Source organism: Orycteropus afer, unplaced genomic scaffold, assembly GCF_000298275.1.
Source record: "Orycteropus afer afer isolate SDZICR_OR568_19922 unplaced genomic scaffold, OryAfe1.0 scaffold00048, whole genome shotgun sequence".
NCBI lineage: Eukaryota > Metazoa > Chordata > Mammalia > Tubulidentata > Orycteropodidae > Orycteropus > Orycteropus afer.
In genome coordinates, this window is record NW_006921635.1 from 10,639,686 (window position 1) to 10,664,815 (window position 25,130).

General features: G+C 45.2%; 2 protein-coding genes and 1 non-coding gene across 3 annotated transcripts in view; 2 read left to right on the forward strand and 1 right to left on the reverse strand.

The window, feature by feature from the left end:
- The window catches only part of SPRING1 (SREBF pathway regulator in golgi 1), a 29,969-nt gene extending 21,442 nt beyond the window's left edge, over window positions 1-8,527 (reverse strand). The window contains exon 1 of the mRNA XM_007938197.2: window positions 8,417-8,527. Coding sequence (XP_007936388.1) covers window positions 8,417-8,527 — 111 coding nt within the window. The remainder of the gene's footprint in view (window positions 1-8,416) is intronic.
- A 2,660-nt stretch (window positions 8,528-11,187) lies between these two features.
- RNFT2 (ring finger protein, transmembrane 2) overlaps window positions 11,188-25,130 on the forward strand; it is a 74,882-nt gene continuing 60,939 nt past the window's right edge. Inside the window, exons 1-5 of the mRNA XM_007938198.1 lie at window positions 11,188-11,211; window positions 11,687-11,745; window positions 15,663-16,147; window positions 18,868-18,944; window positions 22,846-22,946. Of these exons, the coding sequence (XP_007936389.1) occupies window positions 11,188-11,211; window positions 11,687-11,745; window positions 15,663-16,147; window positions 18,868-18,944; window positions 22,846-22,946 (746 nt within the window). The remainder of the gene's footprint in view (window positions 11,212-11,686; window positions 11,746-15,662; window positions 16,148-18,867; window positions 18,945-22,845; window positions 22,947-25,130) is intronic.
- LOC122149805 lies at window positions 24,162-24,298 on the forward strand. The gene has a single exon (XR_006163341.1). It is a non-coding gene; the product is annotated as a small nucleolar RNA SNORA15 (small nucleolar RNA).

Sequence of the window (25,130 nt, forward strand, 5' to 3'; positions counted from 1 at the left end):
GATTTTATCAAATGCCTTTTCTGCATCAATTGATATGATCATGTGGTTCTTCTCCTTTGTTTTATTTATGTGGTGGATTACATTGATTGTTTTTCTAATGCTGAACCATCCCTGCATAACCAGGCCTCCTTTTGTCCATGGTATATTAAACAAAAAAACAAGTTGCAGAGTAATAATATCATATATTACGTTATCCTAAGAATAACAATATACATAGACAGGTTTGTAAGACTGCAGATAAGGTTATAGTACAGGCAATTAACATGGGAAGGACACAGGTGATTATGAACATTCTTTCATCACCTTTAGAATGCTTGTATTTTTAACTCAAAAGTTATAAAGATATTACGATAATATAATAGGAGAATTTGAGTGAGAAGTCTACAGGAACCCTATACTATCAGTGTAACTTTGGTATAACTCTAAAATTCTTTAAAAAAAAAAACTTTATTTAAAAAAAAAATCAAAACATAAATCACCACCATTAGAGACAAAACATTACCCATAATCCCATCACATAAATAAAGCTCTACTTACTTTTGCATATTAATGTCTAGCCTTTGACCCCTGGCATTTACACTACAAATTAGTATGCTTTACAGTCCACTCTTCTTGACACTAATTGGATAGTAAACCATTTTCAAGTACCTACACTGTCTTGATAATCACATTTTCAAGGATATATAATAATCCATCATGTTGATATGCCATAATTTAGCAGACACATTCTCTAGATCAACATCTAGGCCCATCCCAAGATTTTGTTATCATAGATAGCCTGTAATAAATATGTGGCATTTTTTCTATTCCCTTGAATAACTGTAGCAGTATTTATTACCAGAAATAGAGTCAATGCTGTACAAAGCCAAACTACTTCCAAAAAATAGTATCATTTCTATTATTGCCAGCATTACAATATTAGTGCTTACAATTTTTAGCAACATTTCACCAGTACTGGATTTAGTACTGGATTTTGTTCTTTCATTTTCTAGGTGTAAAACAGCCCCTTTAAGGCGTCATTAATTTATATTCTGTCCCCTCCCTTTGGTTTCTTTTAAAGGAAAGCACTGGATCTAGCAGAGGCAGGACAGGTTATCAAAAACAACATCTGTATTCCTGGGTTAGCACAAGAGAAGCTAAGTGCAGAAGTCTTGGGAATACGGAGCAAATGACTTGGACTCACGCTGCCTAACTACATGTAAATCCATACCTCTGCCCCGCTGGGACTGTGATCAGGTAACTGCATAACCAAGCCACATGCGAGCTAAACTGAGCTTCAAATGTTACGGTAGATAAATTAACAGGCATAAAGACCATTAAGAGGCTGGTCAATAAGAGTAAACCGGGCCTATGGCTCTTAACATTATTCCCAAACTACCCTGTTCACGGCTTCCCGGAAGGACCTCTTCCACATGACTATGTTCCTGATAAACAAAAAAGCAATTCTCCTAGCACTTGAACTTGTTTTCAAACATAAATATTTAAGACCTTGCCAAAGGACTGTGTCAGAGTGCCAAGATGTCACACAACCGTGATGAATTAGCACTAGTTCACTTTTCCAAAGGCTCAGCCTTGCTATGAAGGGCTGCTGGGGGAGTCCTTCAGTGGAACTTACCCAAATTGTTCCAGTGACCCTATGAGGCTGTCTCAATTTTAAGTTTTTCCCCATATATCTTATTGTTCAAGATTCATTCAAAAGGGTACTTCAGAGCGGTTGATAAAGACATATGTACGTAAATCTGTGCAATTAATCACTGTAGATGTTCCAGCAGTGGGCCACATGGGATTCACTGAGGATAAAGAGCAGGAGCAAAAAGGAGTGAAAAAATACACAAGAACTTTCTTCATAAACTGTGCCGAGTTACAGAAATGTTCTTAATTACTAACTTGTGTTATTTAATCTGTGATTTAGCTCCTCTGTATCAAAAAATGGGTATATTATCACTGTCCTTTCTATTTTTCAAGGGTTCTGAGTGTCAAATGAGATAAATGTTCCATGTAAGCTGTAAAGCACTTAAATATAAGTCACAATTGTCATTTAAAAATGTACTTGGGTTCTTTAAAAAGAAGAGGAAAAAAAAGTAATAAAGATCAGAGAGCATCCTAAGACCAATGTTCTGTCAATGCCTCAGTACAACCATATTATGAAAGATTTTAGTCATAGAAAATATCATACTCATGACGCACTTCTAATGCTGAGGAAAACTTGCATGTTATGGGAAGAACAAGTACATCTCAACTATATAAAGAAAAAAAAAATTATGGAAAAACAACAGAAAAAAATGTGCCCAAATATAATTGGCTACCTATGGTTGGCCAAATTACAGGTGATTATTTCTCTCCTTTATTCTGTGTAATGCTTTATTAGTTATCAGTGAAAAACAAAACAAAAACAGACTAGCAACTCTGTCTTATGATTTATTACACTCCACTTTAGACAGTGTCTAATTCAGCACCAATTTACATATTCGATTATTTTAAAGCTGAAGATGTTACTATATTTTCAAGAAGTTAAGCAAACAGCTCTGAGACTTTTAGGAACTGCACCACTTGCACAAGCATGAGACCATTTATTTACTTAAGAGGAACTCTAAGGTCCCTTTGGACTCCAAGATTCCAAATTCCTTTCATCTCAACTCTAATGCCCCACACAGAGTTAGGACCGCCCTGTCACTCCATCACAGCATCCTGTTTTGTCCTCTTCACATCAGAAATCACTATCTGAAATAATTTTCCTTATTTACTATTTGTCCTTCTTACCTCTGCGCAGAATATGGGCTCTTGGAGAGCAGAGACCCTCTGTGCTTTGTTCTGTACTGCATCTAGTAGAACAGTGTCCAGGACACAGCCGGTGTTCACTAAACATCTGCTAAATAAATGCCTCCAAGTCACCTGGCACCACTCACCATTCCCAACCCTCTACCCCAAGCACATCCCCACCAATGCCACTCATTTCTCCTATGCTCGCATCTCTACAATTTATAATTATCCCCAAAGCATTAATTAACACGAAAACGAAAGAAAAGTAGAATTCAAAGCAGCAGAGGATAATCAACTATTCTTTAGGCAAAACGCTGCCACATCTGCTCCATGAGTTCAGTCTTACTGAAGCAGAACTAAGGATCACATGGAGCTTTGAAGTTTTCCGTAGCCTCTTCTCAATCCGTCCTAAAGCCCTGGAGAGTCCACACTGCATCTCCATTTTACACATGAAGAACCTGAGGCCGGGCTGGATGAAGCAAACTCGCCCAACATCACCAGCCAGTGAGTGGCACATGACCAAAGCTGGACGGGCAGAGCCAGGGCCGCAAACTTGACATGTAAAGGGTATTAGTCACAATGGGCTAGGTCTGCAGTTCTCAAAGTTTTAGGTCCCAGGACTCTTAACATTAGGGAGGACACCAATATGTGGGTTATGGCTACTGATGTTTACCGTATGGTAAATTAAAACATAAATTCTTAGAATGTATATTTATTCATTTTAAAATAACATAAATCCATTTACATGTTAACATAAATAACATGTTTTTGTGAAAAAAGTTGATTTCAAAAAAATTAGTGAGAAGGGAAATGCTTCCCATTTTTGCAAATCTCTTTAATGTCTGGCTTCATGGAAGACAGATTCTTAGGTCCACTTCTGCATTCAATCTGTTACAGTATGTTATTTGAGTTGAAGCATATAAAGAAAATTCACCTCACACAGATCTGTAGTTGGAAATGATACATAATTGTGTATATTTTTGATATTATGCAAAAACTTGACAAGTAGTTGTTTCTTAAAAGTTCACTGCTGGTACAGCCACTCTGGAAAAGTCTGGCATTTCCTCAAAAAGCTAAAGATAGTTCCCATTTGATCCAGCAGTTCCACTCCCAGACAAATACCCAAGAGAAATGAAAACATACGTCCACTTAGAAACATGTACACAAATATTCACAGCATCATTATTCCTAAAAGACAAAAGGTGGAAACAACCCAAATGACCATCAACTGAAGAACAGATAAACCATGGGTGGTTGAAGAATGTTGTTGTTAGCTGCCGTGGAGTCATCTCCGCCTCATAGTGACCCTATGCACAGCAGAACGAAACACTGCCCGGTGCTGTGCCAGCCTCACAATCCTTGCTTTAACAATACAATGGAACATTTAGACATAAAAAATGAAGCACTGATACATGCTTGAATATTGAAAACACTGAACTAAATGAAAGAGGTCATAAAAAAACAGTCTATAACTCCATATATAGAAAATACCCAGAATAAACAAATCTATGTAGACAAACACAGATTAGTGGTTACATAAGACTAGAGTGAATAATAGAATATGGCAGTGGTAAAAAGAGGAGTCTCTCAGGCAGAATGAAGGAGGCTCCATCCCAACACATGGCCTCCAAGACCAACGTGGTAGGGAGAAGGGAACGTGCACTACCCAAAGCTGCCTGGAAGCAACATCCTCCGTTTTTTAGCCAAAGCAAGCCACATGACCACTCCTAACTTAAAAGAAGGTGGAAAGAGCTGATCCTACCATGTGCTCAGGAAGAGGATGACTGGATTATTTGTGAATTATGCTGATAACTAGCACAAGAGGCAAGACTGAAAACAAATGAGGACATGGCCCAGTGGAGAAAACATATTCCGGAATCTGAAGGCTGCAGCCAAGACTTAGTCCCCGACTAGTGCCAGACTGGAACGCAGACCTAGTGCTGCCAAATTTTGTAGATTTTTCAAGACAAGCCAGGAGTAGGGATTTATATACAATCTCAGATTTTAAATTTCACTTTTTAAAAAGCATTGTACAGGTTATCTATTTTCATCTCTGTAACAACATTTAAGAATTACAACATGGGCTTTAAAATCAGGCAGACCTGAATTTGTTTCACTTCCTGAACCTTCAAATATCTCTCTATACAAAGAATTCCTACTGATTTAAAAAAAAAAAAAAAAAGCAATGGTAAAATAATATGGAAAAGCAGCAGAAGGCACTCAATATTCAAGTTTGTGAAAATCATAAAATGTTCAACTTCACCAACAGAGATAGAAATGAAAATGACTAGAAATAAATTTATGAAATTTATTCAAAGAAAATGTTTAAAAAGAAGGCAAACACAGGGAAAGGTATCTCATGTTTGGATCAGCTATCACCACAGAAGCAATGCTGTATCAAGAAATCACCCCCAGACTCAGCCGAAAAAAACAAAGTGCATTTATTTCCCCCTCATGCATCTGCAGGTTAGCGGGGTTTTTAGATTCAGGTTTGTAAAACCAGAGATGGCATCAAATAATACACACTACTCTGTTAACAAGGGCATGGGGATAAAGAAAATTGAGGGGTGATGATTACTTTTTCTTGTATTTCTTTCTATTGTTTGATTTTAGAATGGGCAAATATTACTTTCGGGTATTTTTAGACACTAAAAACGTGGCAGAGGTTTCCTCAGCAAATGTTGGGGGCGGGGTGAGCATGTCACAGTATTTCAGGGATCATCAGCTTCAACTTCCTCATGACAGAGGAGCCTCAAGCCGAAGCCCGGAGATAAGGCGTGGCAGAGCTGGATCACTGACAGCCCTAGTGCACTGGTCACAGGCACCTGAGACCAGGCTGCTCCCGGTTTCCACACTCACCCACTGTGACCTTGGGCAGACTCCTTTCCAGCTCATCTTCCTCAGCCAGGCAACACAGGCAATAGGGTTACTGTAAGTTTAAGAGCGGTCACTACAATCCATGGCGTGTAAAAGTGCTCAGTAAATATGAGCTGCCATTATGATGAAGTCTACATACATGTAATGGCCATATAGAACCTGAAATACACACTTAAGCTTGTAGGAAAAAAAATAGAGGAAGTGGGACTGGTTCTTTAATTTACTAAAAATCTACTGGGTGCTATGTTTCAGGTTCAGTGCTGGGTGCCAAGCATGGGGAAATGAAAGGGGCAGTCCCTCTCTCTGTGGAGTTTAGTCACCTCAGAGGAAGTAAGACTATCACCACAATAATAACAGTTGCTGTCCAGTCAATTCCAACTCCTGGTGACCCCATGTGTGTCAGAGTAGAACTGTGCTCCAGAGGGTTCTCAAATGCTAATTTTCAGAGGCAGACGGTCACCACAGTGACACAGCGTGTTAACACATAACAGAACAGTGTTTCTTATGTCTTGGGAAAGATCAAACTACATTTTGCCAACAATTTTAGGAGATTTACAGTTATAGTCATCCTCCCCCTGGATCACAGGTATGAAAAAGAAAAAAAACACACTGTAAAAAAAAAAAGGAGCAAGGTGCCCTGGAGCATTTAACATATAGTTGTAGGTAACGGTGAGTGTAGGTAGCATCTGAACCATGAGATGAAAGATGAGCAGGGGTGCGCCAGCCTGAGACAAAGGAAAAGCCACCCCAGTTACAAAGGTGGACATTCACGGCTTGTTCCACTACCATGAGTGTCCATGAAGTGTCTGGCAGTATTCCAGGGGCTGGGGATTCCACAACCAAGACACATAAGGACCCTACTCTCAAGACACCTTCACTCTAAAAAGGTGAGGGGAGACAAATAAACAAGTAAATGAATAATAACTGCTGTAAGTGATTCCTACCACAAATAAAATAAATTAAAGCAGGTTTATGTGCAAGAAACTGAATAATTTGTGCCATTGGATACAGCTTGAGGCTGTAATGGTTATACTAATCTGAAATGAGAAAAGGATTCAACCATGCAAAGATCCTGGTCTGAGAAAGAATTATGCTCAGGGGACTGTTGTGATTTGATTTTTAGAAAAGATTATCATCCCCAGTGTAGGGTGGATAGACTGTAGGTCAAGAAAGGAAGCAGAAACCTGCTGGGAGGCTACTGTTGGGGTCCAGACAAGAGACCACTGTGGTTTAGATGACGGTGGCAGCTGTGACTGAGGAGAAATGAACAGATTCAGGACCGAAGAGGCAGACCCCTGTTTGGACGCAGAGACGGAGAGTAAAATGGAGAGTAAGGATAAAGTGTTCATGGCTTGAACACACTGATCAACAGTGACGCCACCCAGTGAGACTGCGAAGGCTGAGGAAGGAACAAGTTCTGGCAGAGGAGTGGTGGAGGAAAAGCAAGAGCTCTGCTGTGGTCGAGTTTGAGAACCTGCAACACATTCAAAAAGAGAGATCGAGTAAGTAACTGGACGTAAGAATCTGGGGTTTCCTGACAGGACCAGGCTGGAGGTATACACTGGAGTATTAACAGCATACACGAGGTATTTAAACAATGGGGGCAGAAGAAAGCATCTGGGTCACACAGAAAGGAAGGCAGAGGACTGACTCCTGGTGCATTCCGCACTCAGAGCGCCACCAGAGAAATGGCAACACGTGACTAGGAGGAAGTAAGTGTCTGTGAGGCCGCAAAAAACACAAGACACAGAAACATGGCAGTTCCCATGACTCCACCCACACACAGACAGCACTCAGCCAGTCTGCTCAAAGCAGGTGTTCATATCGCTTATTTTCTGTTCTTCTATACATTTTATTAGGAGCTCTGGTAGCATAGTGGCTAAGACACTTGACTGCTAACCAGAAGGCTGGCGGTTCAAACCCACCAGACACTCCTCGGAAGGAAGGTTGGGCAATCCTACTTCCGTAGTGATACTGCCTCGGAAACCCAAGGAGGGGTCTCTATGAGTCGGGGCCGACTCGACGGCAAATAACAACAACAACATACATTTTATTTATGAACTGCACCCTTAGGAATAATTACATCGGGGCCATGCCTTTCTTAAAACTCAAATGCTCCAGCTGGACTTCTAAACCAACTCATGAACGCTTGGGGTAACATTTCCCACCACGGTACCCTGCTATTTCTCCCCCCCAAAAAAATGCCACAGGGAAGAAAAACTCAGGAGGAAGGAGGGGAAAAGAAAATTCCACTCAACCGGGTTATGCACAGAAACAACACCTCACAGGTCCTGTTGAGTCACCCAAGTGGAACCGCAGATCACCAACATAAACTCATGGCAGCCCCGCCTGTGCCGGCTTCGCAGCTCGGACGCTTACTGCCCTGTCCCTAGTCATCTCAACCTCGCCGAGTCTTGGATGCCCCGCTGTAGGGCGCCCTCATCTTCCAGAACCGCTGGGGGTACTGAGTGAGAAGCTGCACGTCCCTCTCTTAGCACAGGGCACGGCAAGTGAGATGCACGTTGGCGACCACAAGAGCAGTAACAACAGCCTAAAAGCCCAGGGCACTGGGTTCGAGTCCCAGCCCTGCCTCTGGTCTAGACCACGCCTTCTCGCCCCAAACACTGACGAAACTAGCAGGTCCCTTCGCCCGTGTGTGGACACCGAACAGGACTCCCCACTTCCCCGACAGCTTCCCTCGCTTCGTGGAGGGACTGAGCGGCACGGAGGGCTCCTCAAGGCGTCCGGAGCAAAGGCAGGAAGGAGGGTGGCCACTGACCTGCTTGAAGGTGCTGGTGAGGAAGTAGACGAGCGAGAGCCCGAAGACCAGGGCGAGCACCCATCTCTTCCTCAGCAGCCGGCGCCACACCATGGCCGCCAGGTTCACCATCCCGGCGCGGACGCGGGGGGCGGCGGCCGGGGCGTGGAGTGTGGCAGGCCCGGGGCCCGGGCGGCATGGCCCCTAGGCGCCGGGCAGTTCCATCCCCAGAAGAGAATGCCGGCCGCGCCCCCGCGGCCCACCGACTCCCGGCAGTCTCCCCGCGCCGGCGCGCGCCGCTGCACGTGACCTCGCCCCACGCCCCGCCTCCCTCCTTTGCGTCTCGCATCAACCCCACTCAGCCTCTTTATCATTGGTCCCTGCGGAGTGACGGCCTCCTATTGGCTGGAGCAGCGAGAGAGGGCGGGTAATCGTGTGCGTGCGGTCAGAGCAACCCTGCCCGCTTTCTATCTCAGGCCGCCGAAACCCTAAGAACCAAACCGGAGGCCGGAAGCACTCGGAAGTCACGTGCCGAGACGCGCGAGTGATTGGCTTGACAGAGACGTGAGTGATGCCGCTGTGATTGCTGAATTCTCTGGTCAGGTAAAAAGAGAACCGGGTTTCTTTTTTGTTGTCTGTTATTTGTTTTTTGTTTCATTTTCGGACGGTCAGTGTAATCTCCTGTCCTTGCAGTTCTAGCGCATTTTGCACTGTGAGTTGATGGCAGTAATGATAAACGCCCGCGACATTGTATCCGGCGTGCACTTGACAGCTTCCAATGCAAGTAATGCAGGAGATGTTCCCATGCCTGTCTTTGTTTAGGTGCAGTCTTGTAGTGGCTCGGGGATGCAATTTAAAACATAGCATGCCCAGAAAGTCTTGGTGTAATCCTTCATAAGGGTGAGGTGCGATTTATATAGCAAAGAGTTGAAAGGCGAAAGGCGTTTAGTTCAGTCATTCAAATGCATCCTCCGTGCAAAAAAAAAAAAAAAAAAAAAAATGTAATCCACAATTGGAAAAATTATGTATGGCCTGCTTCGAACGGAGAATCTGAAGCCCCTTGAAAAGCTAGTAGCGGAAATAGAAGCTTAGGCATTTGGTTTAGGAGGCTCTATCAGATTTGTAGGACCTATGGTGGCATAGTGGTTAAAGCACTCAGCTGCTAACCAAAAAGGTCAGCAGTTCAAACTTACCAGCCGCTCCGCAAAAGAACGGTGAGACAGCCTGCGTCCGTAAAGATTCGCAGCCTTGAAAACCCTATGAGGCAGTTCTACCATGTTCTGTAGAATCGCTATTCCTAACGGATTTAGAAGGCGATGGGTTTGGTTTGGTTTTTGGTCATATCTGTAAGGAGCTCTGGTAGTGCTGTGGTTGAAACATTCATTTGCTAACTAGAAGAATGGTTGGTTGGAACCCACCAGCCACTAAGAGGGAAAATGATGAGGCATTCTGCTTCTGTAAAGATATATAGCCTTGGAAGCCTTGTGGTACAGTTCCACTCTGTCCTATAGGTTTCACCATGAGTTGGAATCTACTTGACAGCAGTGGGTTTTTTTTTAATGGGATCCTGGATTAAGGATCAGATACCAACTTTGGTTCTGGTATCAAAAAATATTCAAGGAGCTAAACCTGTATGTAGGAGCTCTGATAGCATAGTGCCTAAGGCTTTTGACTGCTAACCAGAAGGCTGGTGGTTCAAACCCACTAGCCACTCCTCGGAAGGAAGGTTGGGCAATCTACTTCCGTAGTGATACTGCCTCGGAAACCCAAGGAGGGGTTGCTATGAGTCGGGTCTGACTCGACGGCACATAACAACAACAACAACAAACCTGTATGTGAAAAATATATGGCCTTTTTTTTTCCTTCCCTACAGTGAAAGAAGAAAGGGATAGAAATCTAGAAAAAGACAACGGGGAAACCTGCAGATGTGTTTATTGAATAAATACTTGCTGTGGGCTACTCTGTGCCAGGCAGTGTTCTAGATGAGGTACAGGGACAAGGGACAGGATCCCTGCTTTGTGGCATTTACATTCTAATGGAGTACAGATCATAAATAAGCAAGTATATAAGGAAATAACAAGGCAGGGCAATTTCATGAGGAGTCATGAAGTGAGGAGACACTGGGAGGAGGTGACATTTAACCCAAGGGAGCTAACCATGTAACATTCAGGGGGAAAGGCATTCCAGGGAGACGGAATAGCAAGTACAAAGGCCCTAAGGCTGGGAAAAGCTGGCAAGTGTGAGGAACAGAAAGGTCACTGTGACTAGAGAGGACTGAGAGAAGGGGAGAGTGTGGAAAAGTGAGGTTAGAAACATAGGTGAGGCCACATCAGGCTAACCTGTAGTCATGGATTTTAATATGAACTTGGATTTTGTCCTTTTTACAATGAGAAACCATCGGAAGTTCAACAATGTATTTTGTGTATTCCCCAATCAGGACTCCAAGTTTGACAGTAAGACATAATCATTAAGATGACTGTCCTCAAGAGCCCCACAGAAGGGCCAATGAGAGGTTAAGGGGAGATGCTGAGCGAAAGGAATGATCTGCGTATAGCTGGTTACTTACTGCGCTGCAAGACTTACGGCAGACCCCAGGCGTCACATGGCCTGTTCACCCAGCTGTTCTGTCCCATCCAGGGTCTGGAGTCTCTCGCAAGCTCCCCTGACCTGTGCAACCCTCTGGAGAGGAAGAGGAGGGGGAGATCTGCTCTCTCTGGGATCCTGTGCTCACATCCCCATCAGGAACCCCGAATGCCCACCCCAGGCATCATCAACATGGAGGTCTGAGGTCCATGTGGCTTCTCACAGTGAACCAGGTAACATGTCTTCATTAGAACTCCCACCTCTATTACCACTTTTTTAAATGTATGGAGGAGTCAGCAACTTACAAGATGGAGAATCTGAAGGCCCAGAGAGGCTACTGATTTGTCCACTGTTGCACAGCAAGTTCAGGGCAGCATCCGTCCCAAATCCATGTCTCTTGACTGCCAGTCACTGCTCACCACCTCTAGCCCCTTCTTTGCTGCCTGCTCACTCCTTTCTCCCTCACCTTTCCTTTGGGCCTCTGAGTCTCATCCTCCTCATCTGTGAAATAGGCTGATAACCCCTTCCTCATGGGATTAAATGTTAGCTTGAGGGTTGAATAGCATAAAAGACATAAATGTGGTTTTGAAAATGCCCATGAGCCCTACGGATGTAAGGCATGATTATTACTTATTTACAGTTACCCTAGCGACCTGACAGGCAATGGGAATGATTGGAAACTGGCTCACACCCTGTGTTGGCTTTCAGGTGTTAAGGAAAATGCAGAGACGCCACAGCAGCAACACGGATAACATTCCACCTGAAAGGTAGGCTCTTAGGGGAGTAACAAGATCCAATTGGAAACTGCTTTACACAGTGATGGCCGTATTCTAAACACTCAAAGAATCCTAGCTTGCTGTTATTGTGGTACTTCTCAAAGCCTGTGTGACAAGTGAGACACTTGACACTTGAGCTAGAATTGCTATTTAAACCCAAGAGAGTACAGGTTGTGACAGTCCCAGCCTCTGACCCCTACCCCAACCTCCCCAGTGCTAGCACACAGCCCAAGCAGGCAGCCAAGCTTTTCCTCCCTCACTTCTTGCTCCCAGTCCCTTGCAACACTAGGGTCAGCTCCCAAATCACAAATAGCATCTCCAGTCCCAGCATTGGGACTGAGTTTCAAATCAAGCCTGCCTGTTCTACAGGGAAGAGCCTTCGGACAACCTGTTGGCCGAAATTGCAGTTTGGTCACTTCCCAACAGTGGTGCCTTTTGCACATAGCTACAATCCTCGGTCTCAGTTTCCCCATCTATAATGGCAGGTAGTAAAACTTAGAGGTTCTCAGGAATGAATATGGACATACACAGACACAGCATGTGGCTTATTATATACCATGCTTACTAAAGCTGTTTTCTGGCCTGTGAAGACAGAATTGCTGTCTGCTGTCAAGTGAACCATGAGATCTTTGGGACACACACCACAGCAGAAAACAATAACCACTGTGTGTTTTGAGTGCATGGAATACCAGGGTGGTACAAACATGCTCAAGCTCCTAACCAAACGGTGGAAGTTTCAAGTCCACCCAGAGGGGCCTGAGAAGAAGGTCCTGGTGATTGGCTTCCAAAACGTCAGTCCTTGAAAACTCCATGGAGCACAGTTCTGCTCTGACGCCTGAGGCCCCCCACTAGTGGGATCTCCTCGACAGCAACTGGTTCTGGTCATTGGTACTGAGCTTACATTGTACCACCCTCACATTATCCTGATGAGGTCGATTGGGAGGACAGCACAGGACCAGTGTGTCATTCTGTAGTGTGTAGGGTCACTGTGAGTCAGAACCGACTCATCAGCACGTAACCACAATAACACATTTATGTATTTTATACATATGTGTCCACACATACACATAATGCTTACATGTGTTATATATATGTGTATATATAAATATATGACTTTAGTACATTTTTAGTACATTTTATTATTTAGAGCCATTTTATGGAAAAATTCTGGGCAGCAATTAGAGTTCCCATATACCCTGTCTCCCCTTGCACTGAGTTTGCTCTGTTACTAGCATCTTCACTGGTGTGGTGTATTTGTTATAATTGATGAAGCAACACTGGCACATTATTATTAATAGTCTACACCGGGGTTCCTCTTGGTTTTGTACAGCTCTATGGGTTTTGACAAGTGCATGCTGTCATGTGTCCACCATTGCAGTCATACAGAATAGTCTTACTGCCCTAAAAATGTCCTGCCCCCCACCTATTCATCCACCCCTACTCTCCTGTCTCCCTATGCCCTTGGCAACCACTGATCTATTTTCTAGCTCAGGACTACTTTTATCACCATTTTACAGGTGAGGAAAACTGAGGCTCCAAGAGGGCGAGCAAATTGCCTAAAGTCACACAGCTGGGAAGTGGCAGGGCAGAAATTCGAGCTGCAGTCCATCTGCGCATGCTAAAGTCCTTACTTTGAACCAGCCGCATTCTGGCCCCTCCTATCTAGCTGCCTGCACCGGCTCTTCTCTCCTGGCTGCCTCAAGTACCAGTCTTTAAGTGGTTAAGTTGGACACACAGCCTCTGCCCCCAAGGAGTATTCTTTCCCAGATAGTCTGAACTCTCAGCTGCATGCTGAGCAGAGGCCCAGGGAAGGGAGGCCAGCTATAAAAAGCCCTTTGGTGAGCAGAGTGTCCCCTGAGAATACCCAGCACCCCCTGAGCCCAGTGAACTCAGAGTGCTGGCAAGCTCAAGGGGGGCGGGAAGGTTTTCCAGGGCCCCAGAGGGGTGACCGGTGAGAGAGGACGTTTCCCACATGGGCCAATGTGGGCTTCTGCCAGGATCCTACCTTCTGATCAGCTTCTTGAAATGCAGAAAAAGCACAAGAGCCCTTGAGGATCATAGCCATGGTGTTAGTTGTTGTTGTCATTATTGATATTATTACTGTCCAGACCCCAAGGGAGTCAGACCATACAATTCCTGGACGTTTGGAGCCAGCAGAGACAAGCCATCAGGGGAATGAGTAGCTGTCTATAGCAAGTACCCTACCTTGTACCAAGTTTATGATAACTTACACAACAGCCCCCAGGTCAAGTTTTCAAAGCCAAGGGAACCAACTCTGTGATTTCTTTGGACTGGCATTTCCCCTACTGTCTCATGGTTGTTTTGCAAGACTATCAATAGACTTTCCATGAAAAAAATAATTCCATGGTCAAATGAGTTTGAGAGATACTGGGCTGAAACAAAGCTAGGTTTTTCAACTGCAGGCCTTGTCAGAGCCTTTAGTGTGTTCGTTCATTCATGCCTTCAAACAGTATTTATTTAGCATCTTCTATGTGCCAGGTGTATTGTGCTGGATAGTAGAGGCACAATGGGCTTTGACCTCATTAAGGAACATCCAGTGTAAAGTGGTGGTTCTCAGTATGGGACAACTTTGGAGAAATATAAATGCCTGGGCCCACATTCTAAGATTTTGACTTAATTTGTCTATAACGTGGCCTAAAGGAAACCAAACCCACTGCCATCAAGTCATTCCAACCCTATAGGACAAAGTAGAACTGCTCCAGGTTTCCGAGGCTGTAAATCTTTACGGAAGCACCCTGCCTCATCTTACTCCAGCAGAGTGGCTTGTGGGTTCAAACCACTGAGCTTCTTGGCGAGAAACTAAATGCATTAACCACTCTGCCATCAGAGCTCCTTACAATGGGACCAGGCAACTGTGTTTTTTCAAACGATCCCTTGAGCAGTTATACTGTGCAGCCAGGGCTGAGAAAGGTTGACAGGTGTAGATGGAGAGAGAAGCAGGAAAACGATTACTGTAGTCATTCCCATGCAGGTGACAGGAGGGTGTGCATTAGTTTCCCTGCCACTGTAGGAAATCACCACACACTGGGTGACTTGAAGGGAGCCTGATGACGCAGTGGGTAAAGCACTTGGCTGCTAACCCATTTTTCAGTAGAGAAAACGGAGTACAGGGTTCTTAAGGCCCCTTGAAAGGGTGAAGCTGCAGGTTCAGTAAGAGCCTCTCTATTAAGTCTTCTTCCCATTACAGTCTGCTGCCCTGCAACTGCCAGCAATGACTGAGGCTGGATCCTCTTGGGAACTGGGAGCCATTGAACTTGAAGATTGTAGAGCCCTTGAGTCCTGAGATTATTCTAGAGTCATGGAATTCTGCGCTCCCTTTTCAGTAAAGCAACAGTGGTTAAAGATGTAGACTCCAGAGTTAGTCAGCCTGAGTTTGAATTCCCCTCGAAATATCTGTAACCCACTGTTCCACTCTGGGAAGGTTACCTTATCTCTCTGTGTCTGTTTCTTTATCTGTAAAATGAGGATGTTCTATTACTATCGTTAGGGATCCCTGCGTGGGGCACATGGTTAAGAGCTTGGCCACTAACCAAAAAGTTAGAAATGAGAATGCACCCAGAGGCACCTAAGAGGAAAAGCCTGGTGATAACTTCTGAAGGGTCACGGCCATTGAAGACCCATGGAGCACAGTTCTTATTTGATACCGATGGGGTCCCCATGTCAGCATTGACTCAACATCGGCTGATTTTATATTACTATTCCCAACCCACAGGCCTGAAAAGAGGATATAATGACTTGTTAGAAAAAACATTGAAAATCATCTGACATGTAGTAAGTTTTCAATAAAGATGATGGCCCTATTGCTGTCATTGTTGATGTTATCATTCGAGTGGTGTCTGTCTTTCTGTTCACCTGACTTGCTGGGCTTTCTCTCCCCCTACCCTCAGAAACCGCAGCCAAGCGCTCAGCTCCGAGGCGAGTGTGGATGAAGGCGGCGTCTTTGAAAGTCTGAAGGCAGAAACCGCCTCTCCCCCCGCACTCTTCTCAGGCTTAACCGGCTTAACCGGCCTGCCCGCAGGCAGCATCCCCGCCAGCCCCTTCCCATCCAGCCTGGTGTTGGGGTCCTCGGCCAGCGGCGGGGACGTGTTCATCCAGATGCCAGCCTCCAGAGAGGAGGGTGGCGGCCGGGGTGAGACAGGTGCCTACCACCACCGCCAGCCCCCACACCACTTCCACCATGGCCACCGTGGGAGCTCACTGCTGCAGCACGTGGGCGGGGACCACCGCGGGCACTCGGAGGAGGGGGGCGATGAGCAGCCCGGGACGCCGGCCCCTGCTCTGTCAGAGCTGAAGGCCGTCATCTGCTGGCTCCAGAAAGGACTCCCCTTCATCCTGATCCTCCTGGCCAAAGTCTGCTTCCAGCATAAGCTGGGTGAGTGCCCGAGTGGGGACAGCCTGCGGTGTCACCTGGACCCTGTGGCTTGGAGCTGGGGAAGGCAATAGAGGCAGACACGATGCATGGTGCTTAAACACCCAAGAAACCAAACCTGTTGCCATCAGGTCATTCCGACTCGTAGCGACACTATAGGACAGAATGGAGCTGCCCCGTAGGGTTTCCAAGGCTGTTATGTAAGCAGACTGCCACATTTCTCCCACAGAGCAGCTGGTGGGTTCCAACTATGGACTGTTCAGTTAGCAACTGAGTTCTTAACCACTGTGCCACCAGTTGATCTTTTGCGTATTGCTTAAGAGATTCTTACTGCCTAATCGGTTCAGAGTTCCTGTTTGGTGTGAGAAAAATTTTGGAAATAGATGGTGGTGAAGAGTGACCAACATCGTGAATATAATTAATGCCCCCAAATTTTACACCTAAAAATGGTTAAGATGGCAAATTTTATGTTATTTTTTTTCCCCCACAGTAAAATAAAATTAAAAAAAAAAAAAGTATGGAATTCTGAGACAGTGATAGGTTTAATTCCTGACTGACTAGCTGTGTGCTTTGGGCGAATCACTTACCTTCTCTGAGTCTCTTTTATCATCTGTCAAGAAGGGGTTGTGGTAGAAATTTCCTCAGATGATTGGTATGGAGCAGCGTAGTAAATAAGAGGATCTGAAACCTCTCCTATGACTCTAGGCAGGTTATTTAACCTCTCTGTGCTTTGGTTCCATCATCTATAAAGTGGGGATTATAATGGTACATACATGAAAGCATTGCAGTGAGGTTTACATGAGTCAGTGTAGGTACCTGGCAACTAGTAAGTTCTGTGCACATGTGGATTATTACTTTTATTCTATTTACGGGAGTGCCTGAGTGGTATAAACAATTAAGGGCTTGATACTTATTGTGAAGACATAAAATACTAAGCATGGAACCTGGCACATAGTAAGTGCTCAGTAAGTATTACCTATTGCTCTCATTAGAAAACAGGACAACGATTCATCAAGTGTGTAGCCTAGTGCCAACCTGTACCTAAAATTCAATAAATGGTTGACGCTCCACTGCTACTGTTGTTATTATGATTATTGCTTTCTGTTATTGGCTCATGATGCTGCCAGGCCCAGGAAGGCTCCTGAAGGCTACTGTTTATGTCCTCAGGTAGGAAACCTCTTGGGCCTGCTGCTTGCCATAGAAAATATCTAGAGGAGACTAGACCTCTGCCCCCTCTGGTAATTTCCAGCCAGCTCCAATCACCTTGCCTTCCTTGATGCGGTGCTACTAGATGAATGCCTCCTTTTCCATTCCTAAAAATGGAAGCCACCTTTTTCCACCTTCCCTCAAATTCCAGAACACTCAGAGTGAGGTCTTATTCTTGAGTGTGCTCGTTTTCTTCTTCACTTGGTAATTTTGTTTTATTTTTTAAAGCAAAGAAGAGAGTAGAAAGAGATCGTGAGGTGATTGGGTTTTATTTTATATGTCTCCAGTGAAGATATGGGGAGAAGAAAAACCTGGAACGCACACACTATTAAAAAAGTCAAAGCAGGCCCCAGGCACCATACATGCTGCACATTGTGTCAAATCTGAGTCCTGTCTACAGGAATAAAAACTGGGATGTGAACGCCGCTGAACCCACCAGTTGTTGTCGAGTCAGTTCCAACTCCTGGTCCCCCGACATGTGCTAGTAGAGCTCTAGGGTCTTCCATGGCTGCGTTTTTGGAAGCAGGTTGCCAGACCTTTCTTCCAAGGCACCTCTTGGTGGCCTTCCCCTGGGAGCCTTTCAGTTAGCAGCTGAGCATGCTTTTTGCACCACCAAGGGACTCTGAGAAAATCACTACTCAGGGAAAATTCCAGACTTTTCAAAATTAGGGACAATTAAATGAAATACAGAGTAAAACTGAATTCTGTACCCTTTGTGCCTGGATCATCCATACCTGTCATCCCAAAATCTTTTTCTCCTTTAACTTTACACTTTAATTCCTTGTAGTATTGCAGTCTTCTTCTTTGTATGATTTTTGTTACAAACCACACACCTCAGGTTCTTTTTGAGAGTAAAATTAATATAGACACCATTTACTAATTGCTAGAGATTATGTGAGCAGCTTTGGTGGCATAGTGGTCAAAGCATTTGGCTGCTAACCCAGAGGTCAGTGGTCCAAACTCATCAGTCACTCCGAGGGAGAAAGATGAGGCAGTCTGCTTCTGTAAAGATTTACAGCCTTGGAAACCCTATGAGGCAGTTTTGCTCTGTCTTAAGAGTTGGAATCGACTCAATAGCAGTAGGTTTGTGGCTTTAGAGATTATGTGGTATGAGTATTAGCCATCCATAATGTAAGTACTGTTTTTATTCTGCCCATTTTACAGATGAGACTGGGGCTTAAAGAGTTATAGTGTCTCTCCCAAGCTCACACACAGAAAAAGTGGCAGAGCCTGGATTTGAACCCAGGTTTACAGCTCCATAGTCCTAACCAGTGCTATAAAATGCCCTCCAGTGTCCTAAATTACATCCTAAATCGGAAGTGTGTACTCAGTGGCTCAGGGTTCCTGATGGTCTACATGGCAGCCCAAGTCCCCCAGATATAGGGATTTTCCTCTCTCTTCTATGAGTAGCCTGTATGTTCCAAGGGCACCAGGGATGGGTGTTTTTTAACTTTGCTCGCAGGCCAGTGCCAGGCCTGATGATAAGTGGGTATTGTCGGACCCTCTTATTCCTGCAGGCATTGCTGTGTGCATCGGGATGGCCAGCACCTTCGCCTACGCCAACTCCACACTCCGAGAACAGGTCTCTCTGAAGGTGAGTCACCCGATGTATTCGTCTCCTGTGGCTACTATAAAAAAATGACCACAAACTTAGTGGGTTGAAACAACACAAAATCACTGTCTTAGTGTTTGGTAAATCAGAAGTCCAAAATGGGTCTAAAATCAAGGGATCAATGAGATATTTCTTTCTAGAGGCTCCAGGGGAAGATCTGTGCCCTTGCCTTTTCCAGTCTCTAGAAGCCGCCCACATTCCTTGGCTCACGGCCCCTTCCTCCATCTTCCAACAGCATTGCTGTGTCTCTGACCGTTCACCAATGTCATCTCCCTGCCACTCCTTGTCCACATTTAAGGACTCTTGTGATTATACTGGGCCCACCTACATAATCCAGAGTCATCCCCTTCTTTTTAGGGTCAGGTGATGAGCAACCTTAACTCCATCTGCCACCTTCATGCCCTTTGCCTTGGAACTTAATGTAGTCACAGGTTCTTAGGCTTAGGATATGGTGCTCCTGGGCTTTCCCTCCACATCATGAATGTCCTCTAACATCTGCTGTTTAATCACTGTATCCAGCACAGAGCTGAGCCCATTGCACATCTCATTTTTCCAGTTCATCTCAACAATGCTGGAAGGGAAGCAAAATCATTACTTGTTTTCCAAATTAGAAACAGTGGCTTAGAGACACTGAGTTCCTTGCCTGAGGTCACACAGCCATTACAAGCGGTGGCCTCAGGATTTTAACTAGGTAGTTGATCCAAAGCCTGTACCCATCCTGGGTTCAAATCCCAGTTCCTCCATCCACTGTGAGCTTTTGAACAGATTACCTTGGTGACCTCCACCACCCTCGCCACCTCAGATACGGGAATTTTTCGTGCCACCTTCATAGACCGTTTGGGAGGGTTGGATGGGATCATGTGTGGAAGGTATTTAACACAGGGAACATTCACTTGCACTCCATTTTCTGAAACATGATTTCTACTGTGCATGTGATCCCGTAATAATTGTCATTACCTTTGACCTTTCTGTGGTACCCTCTGCTCTCTCAAAAGCACATAGGCCTCCATGGGGCACAGAGGCCACCTTAGTCTCCATTTCACCTTTGAGCACTGTGGGGCTCCAGAATTGGGAATGAAGGCAGAAGTTCTTCTTGACCCCGTAGTCTATCATGCTCTGCACGCGGACCCCTTCTGCTGCTGTTAAAGCAGCCATTGCTGCTGTTAGGTGCTATTCTGGTTTCTTAGTGCCACTCTGACAAGAATAGACCACAAATGGGATGGCCTTAACAAACAAGAGTTTATTCTTAAAATTTGGAGGCTTTAAGTCCAAATTCAAAGGCCAGGCTCTAGGGGCTGGGTGAAAGCCCCTCAACCTTGGGGTCCAGCTCTGCCTCCTGCTCTGGGCCCACTGGAGCTAGAGGCATTTCTTCACTCAGACAGCTGCTGACTACTGAGGCTGAGAAGCCCCAGGGTTGACAAGTAAAGAGGTACAGTCCCAATGTTACCAAACCACATGGCAGGCCATTAACTTAAGTCCATTGTAAATCCCAAGGTTGGCAGAACATAGGCTGCTGAGCAATGACATGGCTACATGCAGGGTCCAGGTGTGCCATAGGGTAGAGACCATTCTCAAAGCTTCTCCTTATACACAGGAAGCAGACCACATCCCTAAAGCAGCTACTCAGCTGCTTGTGGTAGATCCCACCATGGAGCTGATTGCCAGTCTCCTCATGGGGAATAACTACCACCAGCTGCCCAGCCACTCGACCAGGCCCAGCCAAGTTGACACACAAACATAACCACCACAGGTGCCATCACGTCAGTTTCTACTCACAGCAACCCTCTGTCCAGTGGAATGAGGCACTGCTCAGTCCTGTGCTGTCCTCACAGTCATTGCTATGTTGCAGCCACTGTGTCAGTCCATCACATTGAGGGTCTTCTCCTTGTTCGCTGACCCTCTACTTGGCCAAGCATGATGTCTTTCTCCAGGGTCTGCTCCCTCCTGATAACATGACCAAAGTATGAGAGATCAAATAAAACAGGTTGACTCAGAAACACAGTGGGAGACTTTGGGGGTTGGCTGTCTCCCAGAGCCAGTAAGATCCAAATGGGAACTTGATTTGAATTTTAGGGCCCAGGAGATACCTGGTTCTGTCCTTGGCTGGGCTTCCAGGGGTCTTGGCACCCTACGAAGCTACAGGTGGTGTTTTGCCTGAAAGTGCATAGTTCCTGTGAGAGAGGCTCCACGTGACCCTCCAAAACCTTGGGAATCTCAGCTTCCTGCTAGAGAGCTCCCCTCCTTTGTCCTTCAGAGTGTGACTTCTCAGAGCATTGCTCATTCCCCCTTTCTGCTCCACCTTTGGGCTGGATTTAGAGAATTAAACTGGAATCTATTATTTATTGGGGTAAAAAGGGCTGCTGAGTGGCTTAATCATATTGATAAGAGCAGTTGGTTGGTTGGAGGTGGTTTCTAGGGTCGTTAACCTTGACCGCTCCTGGAATAATGGGTAGATAGAGATGCATCATTTATTTTGACCAGTCTCTGGAAATGCATGTGTGTAACGGTGTGAGGGGCGCTGGGCTGTGTCTGGAGACAGTGTGTATCGAGCATTTACCGAAACCACCGGGAAGGTTACACTGGGAAAGTTATGACCTCATCTTATTCCAGCAATGCAGCCGCCCTGCTCCAGGAAAAGATGAGCTTTTGTGAATCAGCAGCAGAGGGTCTGTGTCTGTCTCCCAGGCTACACAGGCTCTTCTCAGCATCTCCTCTGGACGTTGGCAAGGATTTGCTTTCAGGCTGAGAAGCTACTGTGAAATAGCAAATTGAGAAGGTTTTCCACTTTGTCTTTCTGGTAGTAAACAAATGAAGATGGAGAAAGATATTGGGGGCTGGATTATGAAGGGTTTTAATGACCAGACCTAAGAGTTTGAATTTAATCCTGTAAATATGACCCTACAATGAACAACCAGCCCGGGGTGGTATCCCAGGAGTCCATTCATGGAAAAGTTACATCAGATGTTTCTGACAGGTAGATGGAATCTACTGCTCTGCCATCACGCCTTAACAATGAGACCTACCATTTGTTGTTGTTGTTATGTGCCATTGAGTATTTAGTGAGCCTGAAATACATACCTGTACCAGACTGAATGTTTTGTATTTGTAAATATTTATGCTGAACAACTCTCCGTTTTCTAATGTGGACACTGGGCCTTAAAATGTGCCCTTGAGAGGGGGAAAGGAGAGGAAGCTTTGGTTTGCAGGGCATTGAGTTGATACTGATGGTGGTGGAACATTTTGGAAAAGGCCAGCAATAATGGTGGCACAGCATGAAAAATGTCATCGGTGTCCCTGAGCTGTAAATGGGGAAGGTGCTATGTTGGTGAGTGTTTGTTGTGTAGTTATCACCACAATAAAAGTGAAAAATAAATAAGTACCCTTGAGCAAAAGTTACTGAACCTCTCTGTGCCTTAGTTCCCAGCAGTAAATGTATGTTAACAGGTCCTGTGTGCCGGCCACTGTTGCAAGCATTCTGTGTTCATTAATTCTCAAACTCTGCAGGGTAGATCCTACTACACCTGTTTTGAGGAGAGGGAAATGCAGAGAGTTTAAGTAGCTTGCCTGGGTTGCACAGCTCCCTGACAGCAGACCGAGGACTTCCCCCTGGGCACTTCCACTCTGGAGTCTGCTGCTAACCACAGTGCTTTCCTGCCTTTTCAGATAGTGCTCCAAGCGGGTTCCTATCATTCTGTCACCTTCTCTGTATGCACCCTTTGGTTCAATTGAAATGGAAAGATGCTAGTGTCTACCCTCCAGCATCAGCTCTGCCTTCTTTAAACCCTCAAGAAAGAGAAAAGTTGTCGCTCATCACGAAACATTCTGGAATGTTCTACCATGAGTGGCTCACAGCATCCCCACAGGTCTCTTGCTTTGTCTCTAGGAGAAAAGGTCGGTGCTGGTCATCTTGTGGATCTTGGCCTTTCTAGCGGGGAACACGCTGTATGTCCTCTACACGTTCAGCTCCCAGCAGCTATACAACAGGTCAGCAGGCGAGTTTGACTCTCACGGTGCATGTGAGGGGGAGGGGCTTGGCGGGCCTGGGGCACCCCATCCCTTCACCTGAGAATGCTGCCACAGCTCTGTCCCACATTGTGACATTCAAATTCCATCCTGTTACATACACACATGTACCTGGAGCACCACTCTCCAGTAGAAATACAACACAAGCTACATATGTAATTTCACATTTGCTAGTAGCTATGTAAAAAAAATTAAAAAGGAAATAGGTGGAATTCATTTTAATGATAGATTTTATTTAAATAAACCTATCCAAAATATTATCATTTCAATAAGCAATCAATAGTTAACAAGATGTACATGCAGACTACTTAACCCAAGATGAGGCACCCACATACTCTATTGGTAATGCATCCCTTGGAGCAATCGACTATGGGGCACCAGAGGGGCAACATTCCATGGAGGAAATGCAGGACACACAGGAGTGCATAACTCCAAGGGGCACCGGAGGAGGGTTACTGGGCAGGGAGGGGAGGAGACTGGGTTAGGATTGGGCATGGTAAATAGGGAGTGAAACGAAATGTACACATAACGTATGTAAAACAAACTCTTAAAATAAAAAAATTAAGTAAAATGATTCTATAAAATCCAAAATATATATATATGAACTATTGGGATACCTTACTTTTTTTTAACGTTACGTCTTTGCAATCTGTTGTTTTACACTTACAGTACATGTCATTTCAGACTAGCCACATTTCAGTGCTCAATATGGCTGATAACCTCCACATTGGGCAGCACAGGCCTAGAACATTTCTGGAAGGACACACAGAAAACTGGAAACAGTAGTTGCCCAGGGACTGGAACTGTAGATCAGAAACTTACTTTTCACTGTGCAGCCTTTTGTCTCTTCAGTCTTTTTTTCTATCTTATAAATGTAATAAACTAAACCAACCCAAACTCACTGCCATCAAGTCGATTCTGACTCATAGCGACCCCCTTTGGGTTTCCGAGGTGGTAAATCTTTACGGAAGTAGATTACCCAGTCTTCCTTCCACAGAGTGGCTGGTAGGTTTGAACTGCCAACTTTCTGGTCAACAGTCAAATGCCTTAGGCACTGTGCCACCAGAGCTCCTTCCAAATTCAGCTACCCCACATCCTAAGGACTCTGTGCAGAGGGGTCCTAGGAGAGTGAGGGGGAGTCACAGATCCATATCAGAGGCAGCAGTGGTTCCCAAGGCACAACTGAAGATTGTGTTCTTTGTATCAGTAGTTACACAGCCAGACACCATGCGGAAGTAGTCTTCCCTTTCCCATGTTACAATAATGTGGTAAGTTTTTTCCATAGCAGATAATTATTAAAACCGAAAAAAACCAAACTCACTGCCGTCAAGTTAGATCCGACTCATAGCGACTCCTCCTTGGGTTTCCAAGGCAGTATCACTATGGAAGTAGATTCCCCAACCTTCCTTCAAGGAGTGGCTGGTGGGTTTGAACTGCCAGCCTTCTGGTTAGCAGTCAGATGCGTTGGGCACTATGCCACCAGAGCTCCCTGATAATTATTATCAGAGGTGAATGCAAATAAATGAACTAGTACAATGCTTATGGAGCCCGGAGCCCCAGTGGCGCAACACTTAAGTGCTCAGCTGCTAACCAGAAGGTTGGCGATTCAGAACCACCTAACGGCTCCATGGGAGAAAGACCAGGAAATCTCTTTCCATAAAGGTTAGAGCCTGGAAAATTCTATGGGGCAGTTCCCCTCTGCCACATGGAGTTGCTATGAGTCAGAATGGACTCGGCAGTGCTCAGCAACAATAATAATGCCAACCTTGCCAGAGCTGCCTAAACCAGTGAAACTGAACCCACTGCCATCAAGTTGATTCTGACTCTTAGCACTCCACGTTGAGTTTTCAAGGCTATAAATCTGTATGGAAGTAGACTGCCTCATCTTCTTCCAGCAGGGCATCTGGTGGGTTTGAACCGCTGACCTTCCGGTTAGCAGCCAAACACCTTACCCATTACACCACTAGAGCTCCATGTTGTTGTTGTTGTTATGTGTCGTCAAGTCGGCTCCAACTCATAGCGACCCCTCCTTGGGTTTCTGAGGCAATATCACTACAGAAGTAGATTGCCCAACCTTCCTTCCGAGGAGTGGCTGGTGGGTTTGAACCACCAGCCTTCTGGTTAGCAATCAAGTGCCTTAGGCAC